Below are 20,748 nucleotides of genomic sequence, written 5' to 3' on the forward strand. Positions count from 1 at the left end.
GCCACCATTGACGCATGTCCCCAACAGCCATATCCACAGAGCTGTTAAACCTCTCCACAGATGGGGACTCTAACCCTGCCCTGGGCAGCTGTGCCAGGGCCTGACAACACTTTAATGAAGAAATTTTCCCCATATCCAACCTAAACCTCCTCTGGCACAGTTTGATGCCACTTCCACTTATCCTGTCCCTGTTCCCTGGGAGCAGAGCCTGACCCTCACCTGGCTGTCCCCTCCTGTCAGGGAGCTGTGCAGAGCCACAAGGTCCCCCCTGAGCCTCCTCTTCTCCAGGCTGAGCCCCTCCCCCAGCTCCCTCAGCTGCTCCTGGTGCTCCAGACCCTTCCCTAGCTCCATTCCCTCTTCATGGTCTTTCTTGTCCTAATAGGCACAAAACTGACCCCAGTGGCCAGATAAGGGGGACGGTCACTGCCCTGTGACCACATTATTGCTGGTACAGCTCAGGTGTCATTGACCTGTTGCTCACCTGGGCACACCTAGGCACACGTTCAGCTGCTGTCAAGCAGCACCCCCAGGTCCTTTTCTACTGGGCAGCTTTCCAGCCACTCTGCCCCAGCCTGGAACGCTCCACTGGGGCTGTTGTGAACCAAATGCAGGACCCAGCACTTGGCCTTATTGAATCTCATCTAATTGCCCTTGGCCTGTTGATCCAGCCCGTCCAGATCCCTGTGACGGAACATGCTCCCAAACACCAAGCATCAAAATGCTGTCCCAATCCCCAGCTGTGCCCTAAGAGCCATTGCCAGGCCCAAGAAGAAGATGCTCTGGGAGGTTCTTGGCCCTTGGTACCTTCGCATTCGCAGCCGCCCCCCTTGGCCCTGTTGGCCACGGCTGCCGTGTAGGACCTGGCATCGAGGATCAGCAGCTTCTGAGGGGTTCCTGCGTTCTCCACGCCCGAACACGCTGTCAGGGACGAGTCTGCAGAGACACACAGGGACTGAGCTCCTGGCACCTCCCTCCCTCCTCCCCAGTGCCACCGTGAGTGAACCCAGAGAGCCACCCACACACCGCAGTCACGGCACGATGGGGCCCAGGTTCTCCCCCTGGACGCTGGGGTAAAGCCCTCTCCTGGGACAGCCTGGCAGCCCCTCTGTGATGTCCCCATTCAGGAGGGCTGGCAGGAGCCATCTCACCAAAGTCGGCGTCACAGGGCTCGCTGCCGTCGCTGCTCCCGGCATGCGGTGCAGTGCCCGACGGCCTCGCTCCGGGGTTCAAGGCACAGGCTTTGGCAATGGATGTCACCAGGTACTCGTCGTCGGCGTTCCGCCAGCCCCACCAGCTGATCTCGGGCTGGCTGCAGCGTGCGATCACCGCCCCGTTGCGCACGTGTCTGCGGGGACACAGAGCCTCGCTGAGCCCCCAGCAGCGTGGGGCCAGACACACTCCCTGTGCACAGCCACACCTGAGCTACTCCTGGCTGCAGCTGCTCTGTCTGCTGCAGCAACTGCTCTATCTACAGCACTGATCTCACTGAGAAGTGAAAGAGGGCAGGGAATCTCAACCATTTTTCATCACTGCAGCAGAGACAAGAGAGGCTAAACCAGCCTCATACTTTTATTTACAATAATACAGAATCATTTAGGTTGGAAAAGACCTTCAAGATCCCCAAGTCAAATCTCTGATTTCTATTTATATTTATTAATATATCCTGTAACCTATAAATATATAATAGATATTATTGTATATAGATATGACTGTATTTATAAATTAAACCAGAGAGAAGAACTTAAATCATTATGGTTGAATTTTGAGAAAGTAATAGTTATTCCATAGAATCATGGAATAGTTTGGTTTGGAAGGGAGGTTGAAGATCATCTTCTTTGACCCCCCCCTGCCATGGGCAGAGACACCTTCCACTTGATTTTAAGGCTGTTCTGTTCTCACCTTCTCTTTCTTTTTTTCCTCCCTCAAATTACAGACCCGTTGTTAAACCATTTCACTTATCACCTGTGAGTTGGGAAGATGAGCTCACTTGGCATCAGACCAGGGAGTTTCTGGGTGGAGGCCTGAGCTGGTGTTTATCAACAACCCCTAAATGTGAACCCTACCCTGGCTGTGCTTACTGACAAGGAGGCCTGAAGTAGGAATCAGTGCATTTCTCACATGAACACACTGGTCAAGTCATTCCCAGCTGGCCTGGAAAGGGAAGGGACTGTGATGTGACAAAGCTGCTGATGATAGAGAATGACCCAGAGAGTGTGAAATTTAGCATTAGTAAGTGAAGAGTATTTACAGATGATCAAAGCAGAACCCCAGCTGTGACACGGAGTGGTTTGGTGCAGATCCCAAAGGCTTTGAAGTCACTGGGAAGCTCTCAAAAGCCTCAACTCAGTGCTCAAGAGAAGTGTGAAGGTTAAGGATGTGCTAACAGTTACTGGGAAAGGAGTAAGAACTAAAATATTATGGCTTCACATCTTAACCATCCTAAAATAACACAAACTCTTCTCAAAAAGGATCATGTTGTAGTCAAACCAAGCTCCAGAGATGGGTGGCACAGACACAAGCAAGCATTGGAATGATCATGCCATGTTTCAGGAACACAAGTATTTCTTGGACAACAAACAAAACCAAGAGTGGACTCAGCCACAGTGCAATGTGGAACTACTAACTAGTTCCAACACTTGGTGGCAGGTTCACCAAGTGGCCATGAGACAGTCACCAATTCTCCCAAATGGGTGTAGGAAATCTAACATAGCAGATGCTCCAAAGACGCACCAGGAAAGAGCACCTGCATCTCTATCCTGTTTGTTACATTTCCCTGAAGTGCTGCTTCCGCTGCCTGGTCCTTCTTGGAGATGGGAAAATGAACTCAACAGCCCTGAACCAGACCCACACACCAACCATGCTCAACCATCCCACCACCCCTGCTGCAGCATTTATCTGGAGACCACAGAATCAAGCAATGGTTTGTGCTGGAAGGAACCTTAAAGCCCATCCCATTCCACCCCCTGCCATGGCAGGGACACCTTCCACTGTTCCAGGTTGCTCCAAGCCCCATCCAACCTGGCCCAGGACACTTCCAGAGATCCAGGGACAGCCACAGCTGCTCTGGGCACCCTGTGCCAGGGCCTCACCATCCTCCCAGGGAACAATTTTTCCCCAATATCCCATGTCACCCTGCTCTCTGTCAGTTTACATAGCTTCCTTAATGACATCTCACAGATAATAACAATGAAGACTTTAAACTGAAGCCTTCCAAAGAAATAATGTTCATGTTTGGCCATGGGGACCCTTTATTTTAAGTGCTGCTCTGTTTTGCAAGGTGACTTGCAGAGCAGTCACTCCCAGGAGATCTATTTCTGCCTTCAGGATCACTCAAGGATGGATAACAGAGAGCAGCAAAGGCTTTGTTTATAGTAGTAAATGAAACAGAGCCAAGGTGTGGACTTAAGCACCAGCCTGTGATCATCCAAGCTTGTTTGTGAGCCACCCACAGCTCCTGGCCTGTGCCAAGCAGCACTTTCCCAGACAGCGCCTGAGCACGTTTTTGGGAAAGGCAGGTGCTGTGCCAGGGACTGCTCCCAGCAGGCAGTTTGGGGGGCAGGACAGGGTGCAGGGCACTGCAGCTGCTCCGGGCAAAGCTGCCGATGTCGCCACGGTCGTGCTGAACTCACAAAACTCTTGGTAACAAAACCTCTGAGCACTGAACAACGGCTGGGGACTTTCAAGGGACACGGTGACCTGCCAGTAAACAAAGAAATGTGGCAGCACCAATGAGTGTGAAGCCACCAGCAAGCAGAAAGTACACCTGGTGCCAGCAGAGGAACCAAAACCACAACTGAGCTTGCAAGGAGCTTCCTAGGGCAGGGGAGTACCAGAACCTGACTCTGCCTTCCCTGTACATCTCCCCAGCATGAGTACAGGAACCATTTAAGGCCTTTTCTTACCTGGGAGTTTTGGGGAGGTTTTTCTCAAAGGAAAGAGTTTCTTTCTTGAAACTAGAATGTCAGAAAGTGCCAGAGTGTTTTAACTTACATGGAGCAAATTATTCTTTAGGGATCCTCAGTTTAGTTTTAATGATTCAAGACCCTTTCATGGTCCGAAGCTGCAATATGAAGTGCCTCTGTAGTTTATCAGTTGAGTTTTTCCTCACAGATTCGTTCTGAGCACAAGGCTAGAGCACATCTGATACTGTCAGCACATGCCATTTAACCTTCAACAATCCTCCACAATTGATTAATACCTAGTTTAGTGGAAAGGCAGCAGGGAGGTTGGAAGTAGACAATTCTCAGGGTTCCTTCCAATCCAAACCATTCCATGATTCTGTGATCTCCCAAGTCCCTCTGTTATTTCCTGGACAAGTTAAGGAGCTTGGCTTAAAGCACAAGAAAGAGCTTCCCAACTGAGATGTGTGTGTGTATAAGTGCTCCATTTCCCAGATCACTGGGATAAACCCCCATCTCACTGTGGCAGGATGTGAGAGCCCGAGAGCGAGGCTCGGCCGTGGGGTGGAGCGGTGCCCGCTGTCCCCTGGCAGGGGGTGCCGAGCACTGGGAGGAGCATTCCTGCTGCCACAAGCCCAAGGTCTCTTTAAGGTGGCTGAGCAGACAGAGCCAGAAGTGCCACACCGTGCCTGTCTGCCTCTCTACTCAGCTAAATAATTGATTGCATCCTTTGGCTTGTTTTAGAAGTGGATTGTGCCTGGAGGCTCCTGCATCTCTCCAGCACATCTCTGCTGAGGACTGAGATGGAGACCTGAATTTCTCTTTTGCTTAATAGCTAAATTATACTTTTTTCAAGAAATCTGATAATGGGGTACCTTTGGTGTCATGTTTCACAGCTCTGACTGTGACCCAGTGAGATCAGCCTTATCCAAAAGCTCTGAGGTCTTATCAGAGTCCCTTGGGATGCAAGCACTCATCCATTCTCTCCTGAGCTCCAAGTGAGGAGGAGGAGCTGAGTGTCAGGCTTTTCATTTCCACACAGCACAAGGCACTGCAGAAGCACCCATGACCCTCAAGGACCCTCCTGCTCCAAAGACTTCAATCTTAAGAGCAAAGACTAAAAAAAGTGCATGAAAATCAGAGACACATGGGCAAGCACTTGCCCCATCTTGTAACATCACTTGTCAGCGTCTTCTAATCTGATCCCAGGCTGCAAAGGGTTGTACTCAGCTCATAAATTACTGGGTACCATTACAGAGATGTAAAGCAAGGAACAAAATAATTGCTGGAGTAGGAAAAAGACACGGCTTTGCCCTCGGGTGGGGAGGCACAGTGGGACAAGCTCCAGCACCAGGCCATTTTTAGCAAAAGGAATCACAAATACAATTAACTTCTTAGCTGAGTTGGCTACAAGGAGGGAAAGGCTCCATCCGATAAGCCGTGCTCATTCCCACTCTGCTGCAGAACTGAGTTCTAGAAGGAACACACAGTGTTTTGCCACATCTAACAGCAAGCCATGAAGTGTGAAGATGCAGAGTTAAGGTACCTGTAAATTCACTGGTTTTGCTTCCTGACTTTCATATTTTCCAATACAGCTCTGATATTTTAAGGTTTTCTTATATTTGGATTTGGTGACTGCTAACACACAGTTCTAAGGCTACAAACCATAATGTACATTTTACAACAGGACAACTGCCTGGGTGCCCCTTTCCATCAGCCTCCCATTGGTTTCAAACACATCAGTCCTGCAGAAGACACATTTAATGAGGAACCAGCCCCTATCCTGCAGAGCTCTATTGACTGCGTGGCCTCCTGCATCCCCCTCTAGATTATTTCTGGAAGGCTGGTCAAGGAATATTTCATAGAATTACAGATTATTCTAAATTCAAATGGACCGCCAAGGATCATCCAAGTCCAGCCCCTGGCCCAGCACAGACACCCCAACAATCCCATCCTGGGCATCCCTGGGAACTCCTGGAGCTCCTCGGGGCCGTGCCCATTCCCTGGGGAGCCTGGGCAGTGCCCAGCACCCTCTGGGGGAAGAACCTTTCCCTGAAATCCAACCTAAACGTCCCTGACACAGCCGTTCCCTTGCGTCCTGTCCCTAGTCATCAAAGAGCAGAGATCAGAGCTGCCCCTCCATTGCCCCTTGTAAGAAGCTGCAGATCTGGGCATTCCCAGGTCTGTCCAGGCCTGCACACCCTTCTGAGCACAGGGCACCCAGCAGGCTCCTTTTGGCTCTGATTTTTTTTCAAAGTAGCAGCCAGACAAGGACCAACGTGTGGAAAGATTTTGAAACTCTGAGAGAACTTTAATTTGACCTCATCTTGCAACATCTCCCGTAGGAGGAAAGTCACCCACACCTTCAAATCTAACTGAGAACAGCAAAGGACAGTTCTGGAACACTGCTTCTCTTTTCTGGAAAACACCCTGCTGCAGATGGTGCTGGGAGAAGGAGCCCTGGGAGCACCTCCTTTGCAGGCAGGAGGCAAAAGGATAAACAGCTCTCCTGCCATCCCTGTCCCAAAGCCCCTGCAGGACTACGAAAACATGGCAGCTGTCATGAGTTTGGGGGAGGGAATTTGGGTTTGCATTTACCTGTACACCACCACAGGGATCCTCTTCCATGACCTGAATGAAGCCACATTCTCCAGCTCCTTGTCAGTGATCCAGACAGGGACCAGCAGCTTCTGGGGATAACTGGAACAAAGTCTGGAGAAGAGAAAGCATGAAAGGCAAGATGAGGACTGAGCAATCAAAAATCTGCCCCAGAGCAGCTGACGTTTCCCCAAACTCAACGTGCAGGACTTTGGCTCTTCCTCCTCATATCTGTCTCAGCGCACCCTCAACAAGTGAGCCAAAATGTGCTGTCAGGAATGAGCTGATAGAAGACAACCTTCTTTCACCTCAGGCCTCACCTCTGGGCTCATACTAAGTATCCTAGTACTTCCTAGGATGCATTTGGAACAACCTCTGGATTTAAGAATTTGTGAGGGTTTAGGGGAATAGTCAATAATTTACATGGAGTATTTGTTTTCTTGTAGGAAGTACACACAGAGCTTCTGGTAAAGAATGGCCTACCACTTTCTGCCTGGCAGAACACGACACATTGCTCAGTGAGGAAGACACAAATCTGCCCAGAAATTTAGCAGCAGGGACTGGGGGTATGCAAATAAAGTGACAGGAGTGAGATCTACAGCATAACTTGTTTGGTGGGGTGCCAGAAATAAAATTCTTATAGCTATCTGAACATGTACCAGCAGTGAGAGGAGAACTGAGAGCAGAGAGCACTGCCAGAGGGCAGGGTGACATGGGATATTGGGGAAAAATTGTTCACTGGGAGGATGGTGAGACCCTGGCACAGGGTATCCAGAGCAGCTGTGGCTGCCCCTGGATCCCTGGAAATGTCCAAGGCCAGGGTGGATGGGGCTTGGTGTTGTAGATGTCGGAGCAGCCTGGGACAGTGGAAGGTGTCCCTGCCCATGAAGGGGGTGGAATTGGATGGGCTTTAAGGTTCCTTCCAGCACAAACCATTTTGGGATTGTAGCACACACAAAATTCCAAGAGTACAGGGGGCTTTTCTGGCTCCTGCAGCTCCTCCCCTGCCCCTGCTGTTCCCAGCACAGGTCGAGGGCAGGCTCAGACACAGCAGTGCCTGGGAGCTGGACCAGCTGAGCCCCTGCATCCAGGCAGGCACAGGAGGGTACATGGCAAGGAACATCAAAGAGAACCTCTGGCTCAAGGCTATCCCACATAATTTAGCAGGAATGCTTCAGGGTAGATGGGGAGCAATGTGAGGAGGGGGAAAGGATCCAGCCAGTAAACTCCAGAGGGTGGTCTGGTGTTCCTGAGCCCAGGCTATTCCAACTGATGGCAACAGGCACAATTCAGTATTAGTTTATGGTGCTAGTGAAGAACTGCCTGCCACATTGGAAAATGGCACTGCAGTGTCTAGACAGCTCCTCTGAGAGCCCCAGGCAGAAAGCAAAGGTGGCTAAGGGATGAAAACAACTGGGTGAGGACGAGGAATTCAGGAAGCAAAATTAAAGCTGTCAGTTAAGAAGGTGAAGACCAGGTTGTTTGTGGTAGGATGTCTGGGCTTGGACATCTCTGAAATGCCTCAGATTCCATAAATAAAGGTGGTCAGGAAATAAGAGAAGCAGTGAAGCATGACTGAAGATGCAGGAATGTGGGAGAGGGTTAGCACCTGTTCAGGTCTGAAGGAACTTCTGGAATAGCTGAGTCTATACATGAACAGGCTGCACTGAAGTGCAAACAGTTCCCTGGCACCCCAGATGAAACATGGGTGATGTCTTAAAAGTACAGACTGGGGAGAGGTAGTCCAAAAGAGGCTCAGGAGTATATCTTCCAAGAGTTAAATCCCTAAAACTCTGTAGCCTTGGAAAAACAGTAAGATAGAAATCAATAAAATTCAGGTAGGAAACAGGACATCTTTAAGAAGTGAAGCCAAATTCAAGCAGGGTGCATAGAAACAGGCAATAAGGTCAAGACAAAGAGGTATGTCTTTCTAGGCTAGAATTCCAAAGGAATACAGTAGAGGAAGTGAAAACCCAGGATAAGCAACTCTGTTGGCTTAACAGTATCTTATAAACTGATATAAGGAAGGATATCTGTGGCACCCTAAATTTCAGGGTACAAGCTTTATAGGAAGGGTGAAATAAGCTGAGCTTGTGAACATAGCGTGGGCAACTTCCAGGGGAAGGTGAGGGTGACAGTGTGATGCTCAGAATGACCAGCATCCACCAGAATGTGCATGGATCAACCCCAAGCCTAAAGGAAACAGGACAGCATTGAGGCAACACTACCAACCCCTGGAGTGACAGTAATGACATCCACAGAGCCTGGAAGAGAAGCTGAAAGGCTGCAAGGGCAGAAATTCCCATGGGAGACTTGTGTTGCTTCCACACAGAACACACAAGTGTCTGAACCAAAGGCGACATTTTCAGACACATCCAGGTGTTTCTTGGTGTTACCAGCAAAATCATACTAAAGTCTCTGACTATTCCTTTGGACCTAAGCTGCTCCAAAGTAGAATAACTGAAAATCCCCTTTGTTACAGCATTCATCACTCAGTAGATTCAATAATGTTTTAGAGGGGATAAGGCTCCCACAACAGCAACAACAACACAAAGGGTTAAGTTCAGGGCACTTGGTATTTTGAGCCAACACAGCTGTTGGGAGGGAGGTCACCCCTCATGTGTGAGAGCTACCTGAAACATCAATGAATGAGCAGATAGGGCAGATTTAGATTTTCAGAAGAGTTTTTTTGAAATTTTTTTGTGTGCCTGTGTTTTTTAACAGGTGTGTCCCCATAGAGCTGAAGGATGCTCCTCTTATGAAACAGCTGCTCTTGAGAAGATAACAAATAGTTCAGAACCTCAACGATCATTTTTCACCACAGCGGGAGTCCTAAAGGGAACCACCTGCAGTGGGGTGGCCTGGAAAGCCCCAGGACCAGCCTGAGCCAGACAACAAAGGGAAACAGCCTTGAACTGTGAGGTTTGGTGGCAGGAGAGGGTGGCTGGAACAGCACAGACACGGGAATCAGCACCTGTGAATGAGGATCAATGGAGAACCTTCTTACCACAGAGATAACAATGGAATACCCTGGTCTGGAAGGGATCCACGAGGATCGAGTCCAGCCCCTGGCCCTGCACAGGACACCCCAACAACCCCATCTCATCCCTCAGAGCCTTGTCCAAGCTCTTGTTTCACAGAAAGCAAACACGTGTACCACTAACAGTCCTCATGTTCCTGTGTAAAATCCAAGCAGGGACAGTAATTATACCTTTCCAATGGTATGGATAGTATTAAAAATTATAGAGAAGTGTAAAAAAGACAAAATTTGAATTAAGAGCAGTCTCAGAGACTGGTAGGAAACACCATCTGGCTAAAGCAGTAACAGAACTCCAGGCAACTTTCTCCTCATAAACTCAAAAGTTAAATAAAATCACAACCATAAAAAGATGAAACCTAAAAATGAGCATCAACATTGGAGGAAAAGTGATTTTTTTTTCTCTTGTTTGAAGGAACTACATGTGTATCAAATGCACCAGTACTAAGGCTGATATGAAACAACTACCTCAGGGAGCCTGTGTGGACCAGATGGGCAATGCTGGAGTGATCCCATTTCCCTGGGTATAAGATCCCTGAAGATGTGAGAGCCAGGGAGAAACCGTGTAATAATTTTATTATCACTGTACACTTTTATCAAGACTGAAGGAGTGGTTATTATAAGCTTGTATTGCTCTCATTTTACAATGGCTGTCGCCAGGAAGGAGATAATAGTTCCCAGATAAGGACATCTCGGAACAGACTTGAAAGACAAGGAACAAAGCCATTACCTTGGAGTATCCTGTCTTTAACAACACTGTTTTGCCAATGCAGGGAAATAAAAGATAAAAGGACTATAAACAGTTAAAAAGTAACCTGATCCCTGTGAATAGAGGCAGGTGGTTATGATCAAAAGCCAGGGCAGGATTTAAAGCCACACTCCCCCAGCAGCAAGAGAGAACTGGTTTGAGTGGCACAAGGCAATTACCCCACCCCTGAGATCCCGGGATGTCTGCAGGAAGCTGGGACCTGCGGGGATCCCCAGGGAGGAACCTGGCAGGTGGAGGGAAGCAAAGCCATGCCCACACCCAGCTTGCTGAGGTTTGTTTTAAGTCCTTTCTTCCCTGGTTTGGTTGGAAATCAAACACCTGTCCTCAGAGAAGGTGGCTAATGGCTGTGGATTATTGGCCACGAAGCAAAGCACAGATGGTCAAAGGAAGCTGAACTTCCTGAAATAGTCAGAGGGAACCACACCCCAAGACCCAGCAGAGAAGAAGGCCCAACACACAGAGACTCTATCTAGGGCAGAGACCCACAGGCTGTGCACTCCGAAACAGAGCAGTTCAGGACAACAACATTTATTTGGCAACTTTGGAGAAACTGTGTAAATGCCAGCAAAGTCATGTGAACAGTCCCAAAGCAACGACGTGGTCAGTAGGGCAGAGGGAAAATGGAAATCACCCCCCAAATTTAGTGCTTGTGGCCTGGATTCTTCAGGACAAGAGAACAGGCAGCAAGCTCCAAAACTGGAATTTCCCCAGTCCAGTGTGTCTGAGATTTCTCATGGTCTCCACAGGAAACCAGTGACCTAGAACTGTCCAATCCATAGGTGATGGGGATGCCTGGACTGGCTGGGACAAAGAGGAAAGGCTGAGGGATAGCAGTGGTTTCAAGAACAGGATTATAGGAAATGCACAAATGAGTATGTCCATCAAAGTTTGAAATCCCATTGGCTTAATGCCACCTGCTGCAAACAGTGCAGCTGCCCTTCTCCAAGAGTACTGTGCTCCTGCAGGAATAGAAGGCAGGCTGGAAACACTGACTGGTGGCAAAAGGACTCTTCCACTGTGAGAGTGGGAAAACCTTGCAGAGATCTCCACTCCAATGACCACAGGGAACACTTTCAACACTGGCTTAACTGGAACTTGACACCACAATGATGGAGAACCCCCCTGTGGAGATGTGCCCAGCACACCACCATGTTCCCAGGGAATGCTCTTTTCCCTTCCACATTGTGAAGCTCCCAAGCTGCACTTTGGGGCCACCACCTCTTGTTCTGCCATGTGCCACTGCCAGAAGTTTTACTCCATGCCCTTTGTGAATGCCTTGCCAGCAGCTGGAGGCAGATCACCCTTCAGCTTCCCCTGTTCTGAGTGAACAAGCCTTGCTCATTCCCAGACTCCTGAGCCTGCCAACAGCTCTCCACTGGCTAACCCTAGCTCCTCACAGAGCTGAACAGCTGCCTGAGCATATGGAAAACTGTGGTTGTTATGTCAAACGGAGCATTTTAGACAGAAGGACTGACCAGAAAGACAAACCCACAATGGATGGACCTCCAGACTCCCAAATGTTTTCCATGAGGAATAAGAGCTACCACATGATAAAGTACCTGAGTCAGCATTTACAGTTCCTGCTAGCTCTGATGTTTGGGCTGTATTCCCTCTCCAATTCCATGATGTGAAAGGCAGAAAGAAAAGGGATCTGGCTCATACTCTGATCAGCCTGGGGGCTGTCAGGGCCAGGAAGGAGGATTAGCTGGAGTCTGACTCACCCACTGCTCTGCACGGGGGATTACCAAGGGAAAAGTAAGGCAAGAGGAGAGTGGGCAGGGCCCAGTGATGAAACACTCACTTGTAGTTATTGTTGATGTCAGAGACGCGCCAGGCATTCTGCAGGTCGAAGCCCATCCTCACCAGCTCCATCTCGAACCGGAACCTCACGTGGTCCCCTGAGGAACAGAGCACAGGAAGTTACTGACAGCACAGAGGAATCTGAACCTGTTTGTGGAACTCCACAGCAACTGTCACAGGCTGGAGAGAGTCACAAAACCACAGGTTTGGGTCAGCAGGGACCTGAAGCCCATCCCGTTCCAACCCCTGCCATGGGCAGGGACACCTTCCACTATCCCAGGTTGCTCCAAGCCCCATCCAGCCTAGCCTTGGACACTTCCAGGGATCCAGGGACAGCCACAGCTGCTCTGGGCACCCTGTGCCAAGGCCTCTCCATTCCTTGATTAAAGAATTCCTTTTAACATCCCCTCTAGCCCTGCCCTCTGTCACTTTAACACTGTTCCCCCATGTCCTGTCACTACCCACCCTTATAGAAAATCTCTCCCTCTTTTTTATAAGCCCCTTTAGGCCATGGAAGGGGCTTAGAGTTTCCGTGGAGCCTTCTCTTCTCCACGTGAACACGCCCAGCTCTCTCAGCCTGGCTCTAGAGTAGAGGGGCTCCAGCCCTGGGAGCATCTTTTTGGCAAGGAGAAACTCCAGGGCAACTGGATGGCAGAAGGGATTGTGCTTCAGAAGCCAGGAAGACTTGTCCCTCACAGGGGTACCCCTGCTTGTATTGTCAAGTCAGATCTCATCTCAGGGCACAGAAACAGCCTCTCCATATCAAGGGAGCGTGTGGGGGTTAATTTAATCCACTTCTGCCCATCTGGCAGAGACAGCTTCCAAAGTGGATGTCAGGAACTCTACGACAAGGAGCACTGAGCACCCACCTGAGGCAGCTCCTTCCTCCAGACTGCTCTCAGACGCTGACTCAGGGCTTCCTCTCTCATGTTTTAGCCTTGCCTCACAAATTCTGGATGCCTTTGTTGCTCCAGTGTCAAATCTTGTTAATAAATAAATACTGCAAGGCTATTTACCTCAGCCATATCCTGCAGCAACAACTTGCACTGGTGAGTTTATTTACACTAAACACTTCCCCTAAAGGAAACACAGCAAATATCTCTGATTGCTGGGGTTTGGGGCATGGTAAAAGGACACAGAGCTTACCTTTCCTCTATCAGCTTCTCTTGGAATAGCTGTACTACTGAACCCCACCCCTCCATCTCGCCTGTCTTTGGACATTCCATTCAGGCTACTGCTGCTCTCCTCTAGGATCATCTCGTTTTTCAGTCTAAAGCCAGGTTTCTCACTCATTTTAATTCCATTTTTAAACAGCCTCATCATTGATAAGACAAAGCAAGTGCAAGCAAACTTTGTGTTCCCAGGGATAGGAAACTCCCAGTCCACACGAGGGCACCAGCACAGCTCTGGTTTTCTCTTCTCAAAGACTTGATCTGAACCCTTGCGAGGATGAGCCAGAGCTCTCTGCAGACCTGATCCTGAGAATGTCACAACATTTTTGGGTGTTGGTGAAGAGATGCAGATGGGCTCATATTAATTAGGCTGCCTCAAAACTGACGCTGTTTGCCACTCCAGGACAGGAATGCCTGAGGTATCTATATCACTGTGATGAGAGAACTTAAGTATGGGATGTTTTCTCTCAAGGAGAAAGGGAAAGGCTGCTTCTGTGATGCTGGTTCAGAAAGTTTTTTGTTGCGTTTGTAACTAATTCCTTTCACTGTGCTTCTTATCCAACAGCATATGGCCATCAGCTGGATCTGTAGGCCAGGCACAGGATGACCCAGGGAGGAGAATTTGAAACCGGAGAGGGTTTATGAACAAGAGCTCAATTGCAGTGCAGTGCTGCTTGCCAGAGCAGCAGGAAGGGCCAGGCCAGGAGCTCACCAGGACGGCAGAGATGTGCATGTTGATCCTCCTCATCCACACACACCCCCAAGCACCAGGCATGGTAGGCAAATGCAAAGAGGTCCTCAGGCTTGGCAGGGCGGGCAATGGCTCGAGTCAGCCTCTTCAGCCACTCCTGGCACTGCTTGAAGGTGGAGAAATGGCACCTGCAAACCCAAAGGCAAATCACCCTCAGTGGGGACATTCACTCAGCCAGGACTGAGACAGAAAAAGGAACACGGCCCCAAGCCTTAGAACCCTGACCATGGACAGCTCAATTCCAACAGCAGCACAGGGGGAGCTACCAGAGCTGGTCCCAGCCTGCAGCACCAGCAGCTGCACCACAGCAATAAACCAGATACCTGATCACTTTGGAGTCCTTGCAGACGATGTGAAGCTGGAACATATCCCGACACTCCACGCTTTCCATCATCCTCAAAGGCACCTGCGAGGGAGGAAGAGATGTAGGGCATGACACCACAGGCCACAGCAGCCCCAGCAGCCATGCCTGCAGGCTCCTCTCGCTGCAGCACAGTTCCACCAGTCACGAGCTGCTTCTGTGAACTACAATCCCACTCCCAGGGTTATGGAGCTCCATGAGTCAGCACAGAGCTCTTCCATGATTATTATTCTGATTTCTGTTCTCTCCCTCGGTGATCTCCCACTTGGGGCCAGTTCCTGACTCAACCACATCCAGTCAAGCACAGGTAACTAAGCCAAATAACAGCTGCAGTAAAGAGACAGCAAGTCAAGGCAGTGAGAGAAAGCCTCAAGCTTCCACTGCCTGACTCTGTGTTGGTGAGAAGTCTCATTAAAATTGGCCTGCAAGAGACCTCAGCAGCCTTAAAACTACCAAAGTTATTGCTTGAATTTAAAGAAAACAGCAAAGGAAGGACCTAATTACTATCCAAAGGAAGGACCTAATTACTATCCAAAGGAAAACCCCTTCCTCACACTTAAATACGGTAACAAAACAGCAACTGCACGCCCAGGCCTGGCATCCTCCAAGAGGCACCTTCCTGTGCCACAGCCCCCAGGAACAGGGTATTCCCACCCCTTCCTGCTCTGAAACCCTGGGAGAGGTGATGGTGCAGTCAGAGCCAGACTCACATTGATCACAGAGTCCTTGAATTTGATATGCAGGCGGTAGTTGGAGATGGCGATCACAGCGTCGTTGGCATGGCCCAGATACTCCACTCCCTCACCCTGCAACACAGTGAATGGCACCTGGAAGGGAGACAGCACCAGGTCAGGCCACACAGGTACCTTGTACACTGGAATTCCCAGAGCCACTGCTCCCATTGCCTCCGCAGTGCATCTCCCAAGGAACCATTCCTAGCAAGGTGCTCCCCGTGCCCTGAGAGCAGGATGGGCGGCACCGGCGCCGCTGCCCAGCCCCGCACACGGAGCTCTCCCCAGGGACGCCTCCGCAGCCAGCGAGCACCTCCTGAAGGATCACCTGTGTGCCATGCACACCTGGCAGCAAGGGGTGGCCTTGGGGACAGAGAGGCTGACGGTCCCTGCTCTTTAGAGAGGGGAAACCAGCCCTGGCACAAGAGGCATGGAGAGGGACACGACTGCAGGACAGCTCAGAGAGAAAAGGGGAGTGCTCTGCACAGCTCCTGAAAGAGCCCAGCACTATGGGGAAGCGCCGGAGGAAGGGGCTGCCCAGGGAGGTGGTGGTGTCACCATCCCTGGAGGTGTCCAAGGAACAACTGGATGCAGAACTCAGTGCTCTGGGCTGGGTGACAATGTGGGGATCGGGCACAGCTTGAACTGGATGGTCTTGGGGGTCCTTTCCAGCCTCAGTGATTCAGGGATTCTGTGGCTGATCAGAAGCCTCTGTCCCAGGGCAGTGTCTCTTATGTGATCCTGCTGTGCCATTTAAACATGGGGCACCCTCAGCAGCCCTGCGAGACTCAGTAGTGCCATCCAGGTAAGCAAATGAACCAAAGTTGTACCCAGTTTCTGCTAACAAGGTTCTCAGGGATTCTCTGTGTGTAGTTATTTATATGACTGAGGAAGCTTGTCCTGATTAAACTGCAAGAAAGCTTCATTAAAGTTACCTGAATTCCGTTATTTTAAATATCTCCATAATCAAGTGTCTGTTTTTTCCCCATCAGTCTGGACATGCCATAGCTGTTTTTAAAACATGGGATCCTGGTAGACAGCCAAGTTTGACTTTTCTTATATTAAAAAAAAAGAAGGCAGAACAGCCTAAAATTCACCAGGCCTCTTTGTCCTTAGCTAATCAGGCTCCTCCTGTTCCCTGAATGCCACCTACACCAGGTGATGTTGGTAACCAATTATGCAAAAAATGTCATGACAATTTATCATTTCAGCCAGAGCTGAAACCTGCCAGACAGGGCAGCTGATGAAACAATTAATTACACTGTAATTAGTACAAGTCAGACCACTTTCTCCCTATTTTGAAGTTGTTTCTATGGCTTGGGTATAAAAACCTGAATTTCAGACTTCAAGTGACAACTGTACTAACAACTTCTCCTTTCTTTGTACAAAAATAGCCACCTTAGCCTGGCATCTGTCCGAACACTCTTGAAAAATATTAATTATTTGCCTAAGAGAATATCCTCTCTTTATTTCTGCAGTTGACTTCTGCATGCTTGCCAGAGCTGTTTTTATCTGGCATGTGTCTCTCCTGCTTACGTGCCTCTTTCACACAGCAACAGAAGGGAGACAGAACAGGAAGGGGCTGGTAAGGCTGCAAGAAGCAACAGAGGGAAATCCTGGAATAAACCAGCAGGTGCCTCAATACAGCTTGTTATCAACTGATGGCATCCTTCTAGAGTCACAGGATCCTGGAATGGTTTGGGCTGGGAGCGACATCCCAACCCAAGCTCATCCAGTTCCATGCCCTGCCATGGGCAAGAGACCTTCCACTAGGCCAGCTTCCAAGTCCCATCCAAGCTGGTCTTGAACACTCCGCTTTACAATAAATTAACAATTTCCTGAAGGCAAATTACCCTTGGGAGGGTTGAACTTCACTTCTTCACACAGCAAACTAAGGCAGAGTGTGCTCTTCTCCAGAAGTCTCAGCTCAGAGTTGCCTCAGCAGCTTCACCCCCCAAAGCCACAGCCCTGCAGGCCTGACCCTGCCCAGCTCCCCAGTCTATGGCTGTTCCTTCAAGCCAATAGCTCTCAGTCCTTCTTTTCCCCAGCACTGTTTGCCAAGGCAGTGACAGTCTCCGAACAATCTCAAAACACTGCAGCAGCAAGAACAAAGTGAGCCTGGCTCCAGCCCCAGCAGGAGGACGGTGGGCACCAGAGGTTGTTAAAGCAAGCACCAATTCCCAGGAGGGAATGCTGCCCTTGCTGCACAGCAGCAACAGCACCCGGGGCTCTTCCCAGGGCTTTCTGCAGCAGGAGGATGGCACCGTACGGAGGTTCCTTCTTCCAGCCGCCGTGCAGCAGGACAACGCCAGGGGCAAGGTGCTCGAGGGGAGAGCAGGCAGTGCAGCTGCACGGCTGCACAGAACATGGCCCCCATGCTCCCCCTGTCCCGGGAATCTCCCTGGATGCTGGCTGCAGGGCAGGGCAGGCAGTAGCACTTCCCACAGGGAATGCCGGGGCTGGCTGAGCCCTGCAGCAGCTGCGGCCGCGCTCCCGGTGGCTAGCGATGCCGGACACATCCTGCCAGGGCTGGGCAGACAGGGACAGGGCCTTGGGAACAGCCGGCCTGGTCCCCACGCACAGGGACCTGCAGCCCCAAACGTGCCCCTGGCACCGGCCTGCCTGTGGCCTCCAGGATGTGCTGGGCTGGAGAGCTGCTCTGCAGAGCCCAGCCTGCACATCCCAGAGCTGTTTGGGTGTTTTTACTTCCTTACCTGCAGTGACTCCTCCTCCTTTATGAGCTCCTTCGGGGGGAACAAGTCCTTGGCCTGGATGTACTCCAAACTGGGAGGGCCCTCCTCACCCTGCATTGCAAACAGAGCGCACAGTCAGACAGCCTTGGCCAGAACACGCTGTGAAAGCCAAAAATTGAAGCTGCTGGATACTCTTGGCAGCCCAGGAGCTTGGGGATACCTGTGCATGGAAATGTCTGCTCTGCCTCCAGACCCCAGCAGTTCCTCTGGCTGTTGCAGAGTGCCCACAGCACAGTGAAATGCTGAAGCCTCCAAGTCCCGCCTCTTCCAGCTGAGTGGTGTTTCCAAAGTCAAGCAGACACACCTTGGCCATAGGGGACTGATGTGACAGTAACTTGTCACATCAGCTGTTCCCGTTACCTGCTCCATGGCACCAGAGCAGACACACCATGACACAGAGGGTTTCCATCTACAGTCCAATGTCAGCCTACTCTTCCTCCTCTTAAGGACTGCTTTGTTTTGGGAGTTTTCGTTTTCACTCTCACACCAAAGAAATCTGGGAAGAGCCTGAATCTTCTGGAGGAGAAGATACAACTGTGAACAACCTACAACCCTACCACAACTGCACCCCAGTGCACATAATTCACAACAGGCACTACTGACTGGTGCCAGCACCAAGCCCAGGGCAGCCGGACATGTCAAGCCTGTTCAGATGGACACCTGAGAAAACCCACAGAGGCCTCAGGATGGTCACACAGAACCTGCACTTGCCATCCTTGACAAGTGGAGTGCATGTCTCAGTTTGGAACATGAGAATCTTCATTCACTCATACAATCAGGGTATCCTGAGCGGGAAGGGATAAGGATCATCAAGTCCCACTCCTGGCCCTGCACAGGACACCCCAAATCCCACCATGTGTCTCAGAGCATTGTCCCAATGCTCCTTGAGCTCTGGTGTGAACCATTGGTGCCAATTTTCACCAGCCCTCACTCAGGCCCTGTCACATCACTGAATTGCTGCCCAAAGGAGTGGCATCCAGACATTCAGCTGCAGATGCTCACTGCTGGGAGTCCAGGATGGTGCTAATTCCACATGTATTTGGTGTGGGAATGTTTTATTCAGAAGGCTGCTTGCTCTCTAACTCTAGTTCTCGGCTCTAGCATTTACCAGGAAACACTGTGTTCTGTAAGCACTGAGTAATATTTTAAAATTACATATCTTTCTGGATATGTCACCCAAGCCAGAATCCCAATTTCAACCTGAAGAAAGGAGATCTCAATCCTTCTGGCTCAGGAATATTTCAGATGCTGAATCCTCTTGTGTTACTGACAGGTGCTAAAGCCTCAGCGCCTGAAGGAAGAGCCTGGCCGGAGGTGCTCCCTGGACCTCAGACAGGGGCAGCCAGACCCCTCCCACCCCACATCCAAGGAACCTGCACACATGTAACATGCTGTTAGAGCCTTCATAAAACTCAGTATCAGGCCCGGATGGAGGCAAAGGCGCTGCACCTGTCACCATGCTGTGAGGGACACAGAACACTGCACCAGCTCCAGCAGCAGCCAATGGTCGCTGGAGACCACGGGGGCCTTGGGGCCCCTCCTGCCAGTGGCTAACTCCAAGACTGAGGCACCAGCCCAGAAGAGCACAAAGGGCAGGTGTGCGCCCCACGTGCCTGTGCAGCAGCCAGGAAGCAGAGCTCCTCTCCCATCCTCACTTTGCAGTTCGCAGAGAAAATCCCAAGGAGCAGCAGGAACTGGAACAGGGCAGCCTGAGCTCTCCACCAGCCTGGGTGTCCTTGAGTCCCTCCTCGCCTGCAGCCCAGGGCAGGCAGAGGCTGAGCATCCCCTCCTGCCACAGCCCCATCCCCGCTACCAGCAGGGTGGGGGTCAGCACGCTGCTGTCTTCACAAGCCTCCTGAGGCGCTCGGAGCCCATCTGGCCAGGAGTGCCCTGGGGGGTCGAGGGTGGGTCTGCAGGAAGGGTCAGAGCAGGGAACCCCCTCTCGCTGAAGGTATAAAAGGCGCCGAGCCCAGGACCCCTCTCAGCACAGCTCAGCACCGGAGGGGTCCTGCACAGCCCAGCCAGGGAGGGGGCGCGGGGCTCCCGGGGGGTCGGCTGCTCTCGCACGGTAATTCCCCAGCTCCAGGCAGGGTGCAGAGCCTGCGGGGCCCAGCACAGGGGCCAGGGCCTGCCTGGGCTCAGCCCGCGGCGCCGGGCACTGCTGTGCCCTTGGGCCCGGCCAGGGCAGCAGGGACGGGCCACGGCGTCCTCCGGCGGCATGTGGGAGCCAGGAGAAGGGGGTCCCCCTTCTCCCTGGGCAGATCCAGAGGATGCCTCCACCGGCATGTGAGCTGCAGAGCGCAGCTGGCTTACGGCCCCGCTTCCATGGAGGAGAGAAGGGGAATAAAAAGCAGCACTTACAAAGCAGTTGAGCATGGAGCAGGAGACGCGGCCTGGCAGACTCATGTTCATTTCCCGAGGCGGCAGCAGGGCCGGGCAGGCACAAGCAGCATCTCCTCCCTCCGGCTGCGAGCTGCGGCCCCGGCACTGCGGCAGCGTCCCCGCTCCGCCAGGGAGGACAGGAGCATCCCGGCCGCCGGCGGCCCGAGCAGGTGCCGGTGCCGCCGCCGACAATGGAGGGAGGGCGGGCGGAGGATGGGCAGACTCCACCTCCCTCCCAGGACCGCCGAGCGCGGCTCTGCCATCTGAGCGTCTCCGTGACGGGCGAGACAGAAAATGGAGCGGGCGGCGGCATCGCGGGCACTGCCCGTTCCTCGGCCCGGAGCGGCATTCCCGGCCCATGGCGCTGCTCCCGCCGGCACCTGCCTCGTGCCGCACCGATGGCGGCACTGGGAGCGCCGGGAACAATAGCGGGAAGGCTGCTTCGTGCCCCGGCACCGCGCCCTCGGCCCCGAGCCCTCCACCCTGGCAGCCCGG

General features: G+C 51.5%; 1 protein-coding gene across 3 annotated transcripts in view; it reads right to left on the reverse strand.

Annotated features, from left to right (window-relative positions):
• MTMR4 (myotubularin related protein 4) overlaps positions 1-20,748 on the reverse strand; it is a 56,326-nt gene that overhangs the window by 7,748 nt on the left and 27,830 nt on the right. Inside the window, exons 1-9 of one of the 3 annotated variants that reach the window (XM_068210088.1) lie at positions 20,233-20,484; positions 17,833-17,922; positions 15,098-15,214; positions 14,350-14,432; positions 13,988-14,154; positions 12,105-12,201; positions 6,498-6,611; positions 1,149-1,345; positions 805-933 (exon numbers count right to left, since the gene is read on the reverse strand). In XM_068210088.1, coding sequence (XP_068066189.1) covers positions 805-933; positions 1,149-1,345; positions 6,498-6,611; positions 12,105-12,201; positions 13,988-14,154; positions 14,350-14,432; positions 15,098-15,214; positions 17,833-17,922; positions 20,233-20,283 — 1,045 coding nt within the window. In that variant the 5' untranslated portion in view covers positions 20,284-20,484. Of the gene's footprint in view, positions 1-804; positions 934-1,148; positions 1,346-6,497; positions 6,612-12,104; positions 12,202-13,249; positions 13,407-13,987; positions 14,155-14,349; positions 14,433-15,097; positions 15,215-17,832; positions 17,923-20,232; positions 20,485-20,748 lie in introns of those variants that run through there. The other 2 variants (XM_068210089.1, XM_068210090.1) reach the window with 2 other exon arrangements.

This window comes from Anomalospiza imberbis, chromosome 20 (genome assembly GCF_031753505.1).
Source record: "Anomalospiza imberbis isolate Cuckoo-Finch-1a 21T00152 chromosome 20, ASM3175350v1, whole genome shotgun sequence".
In the NCBI taxonomy this organism is placed as follows: Eukaryota; Metazoa; Chordata; class Aves; order Passeriformes; family Viduidae; genus Anomalospiza; species Anomalospiza imberbis.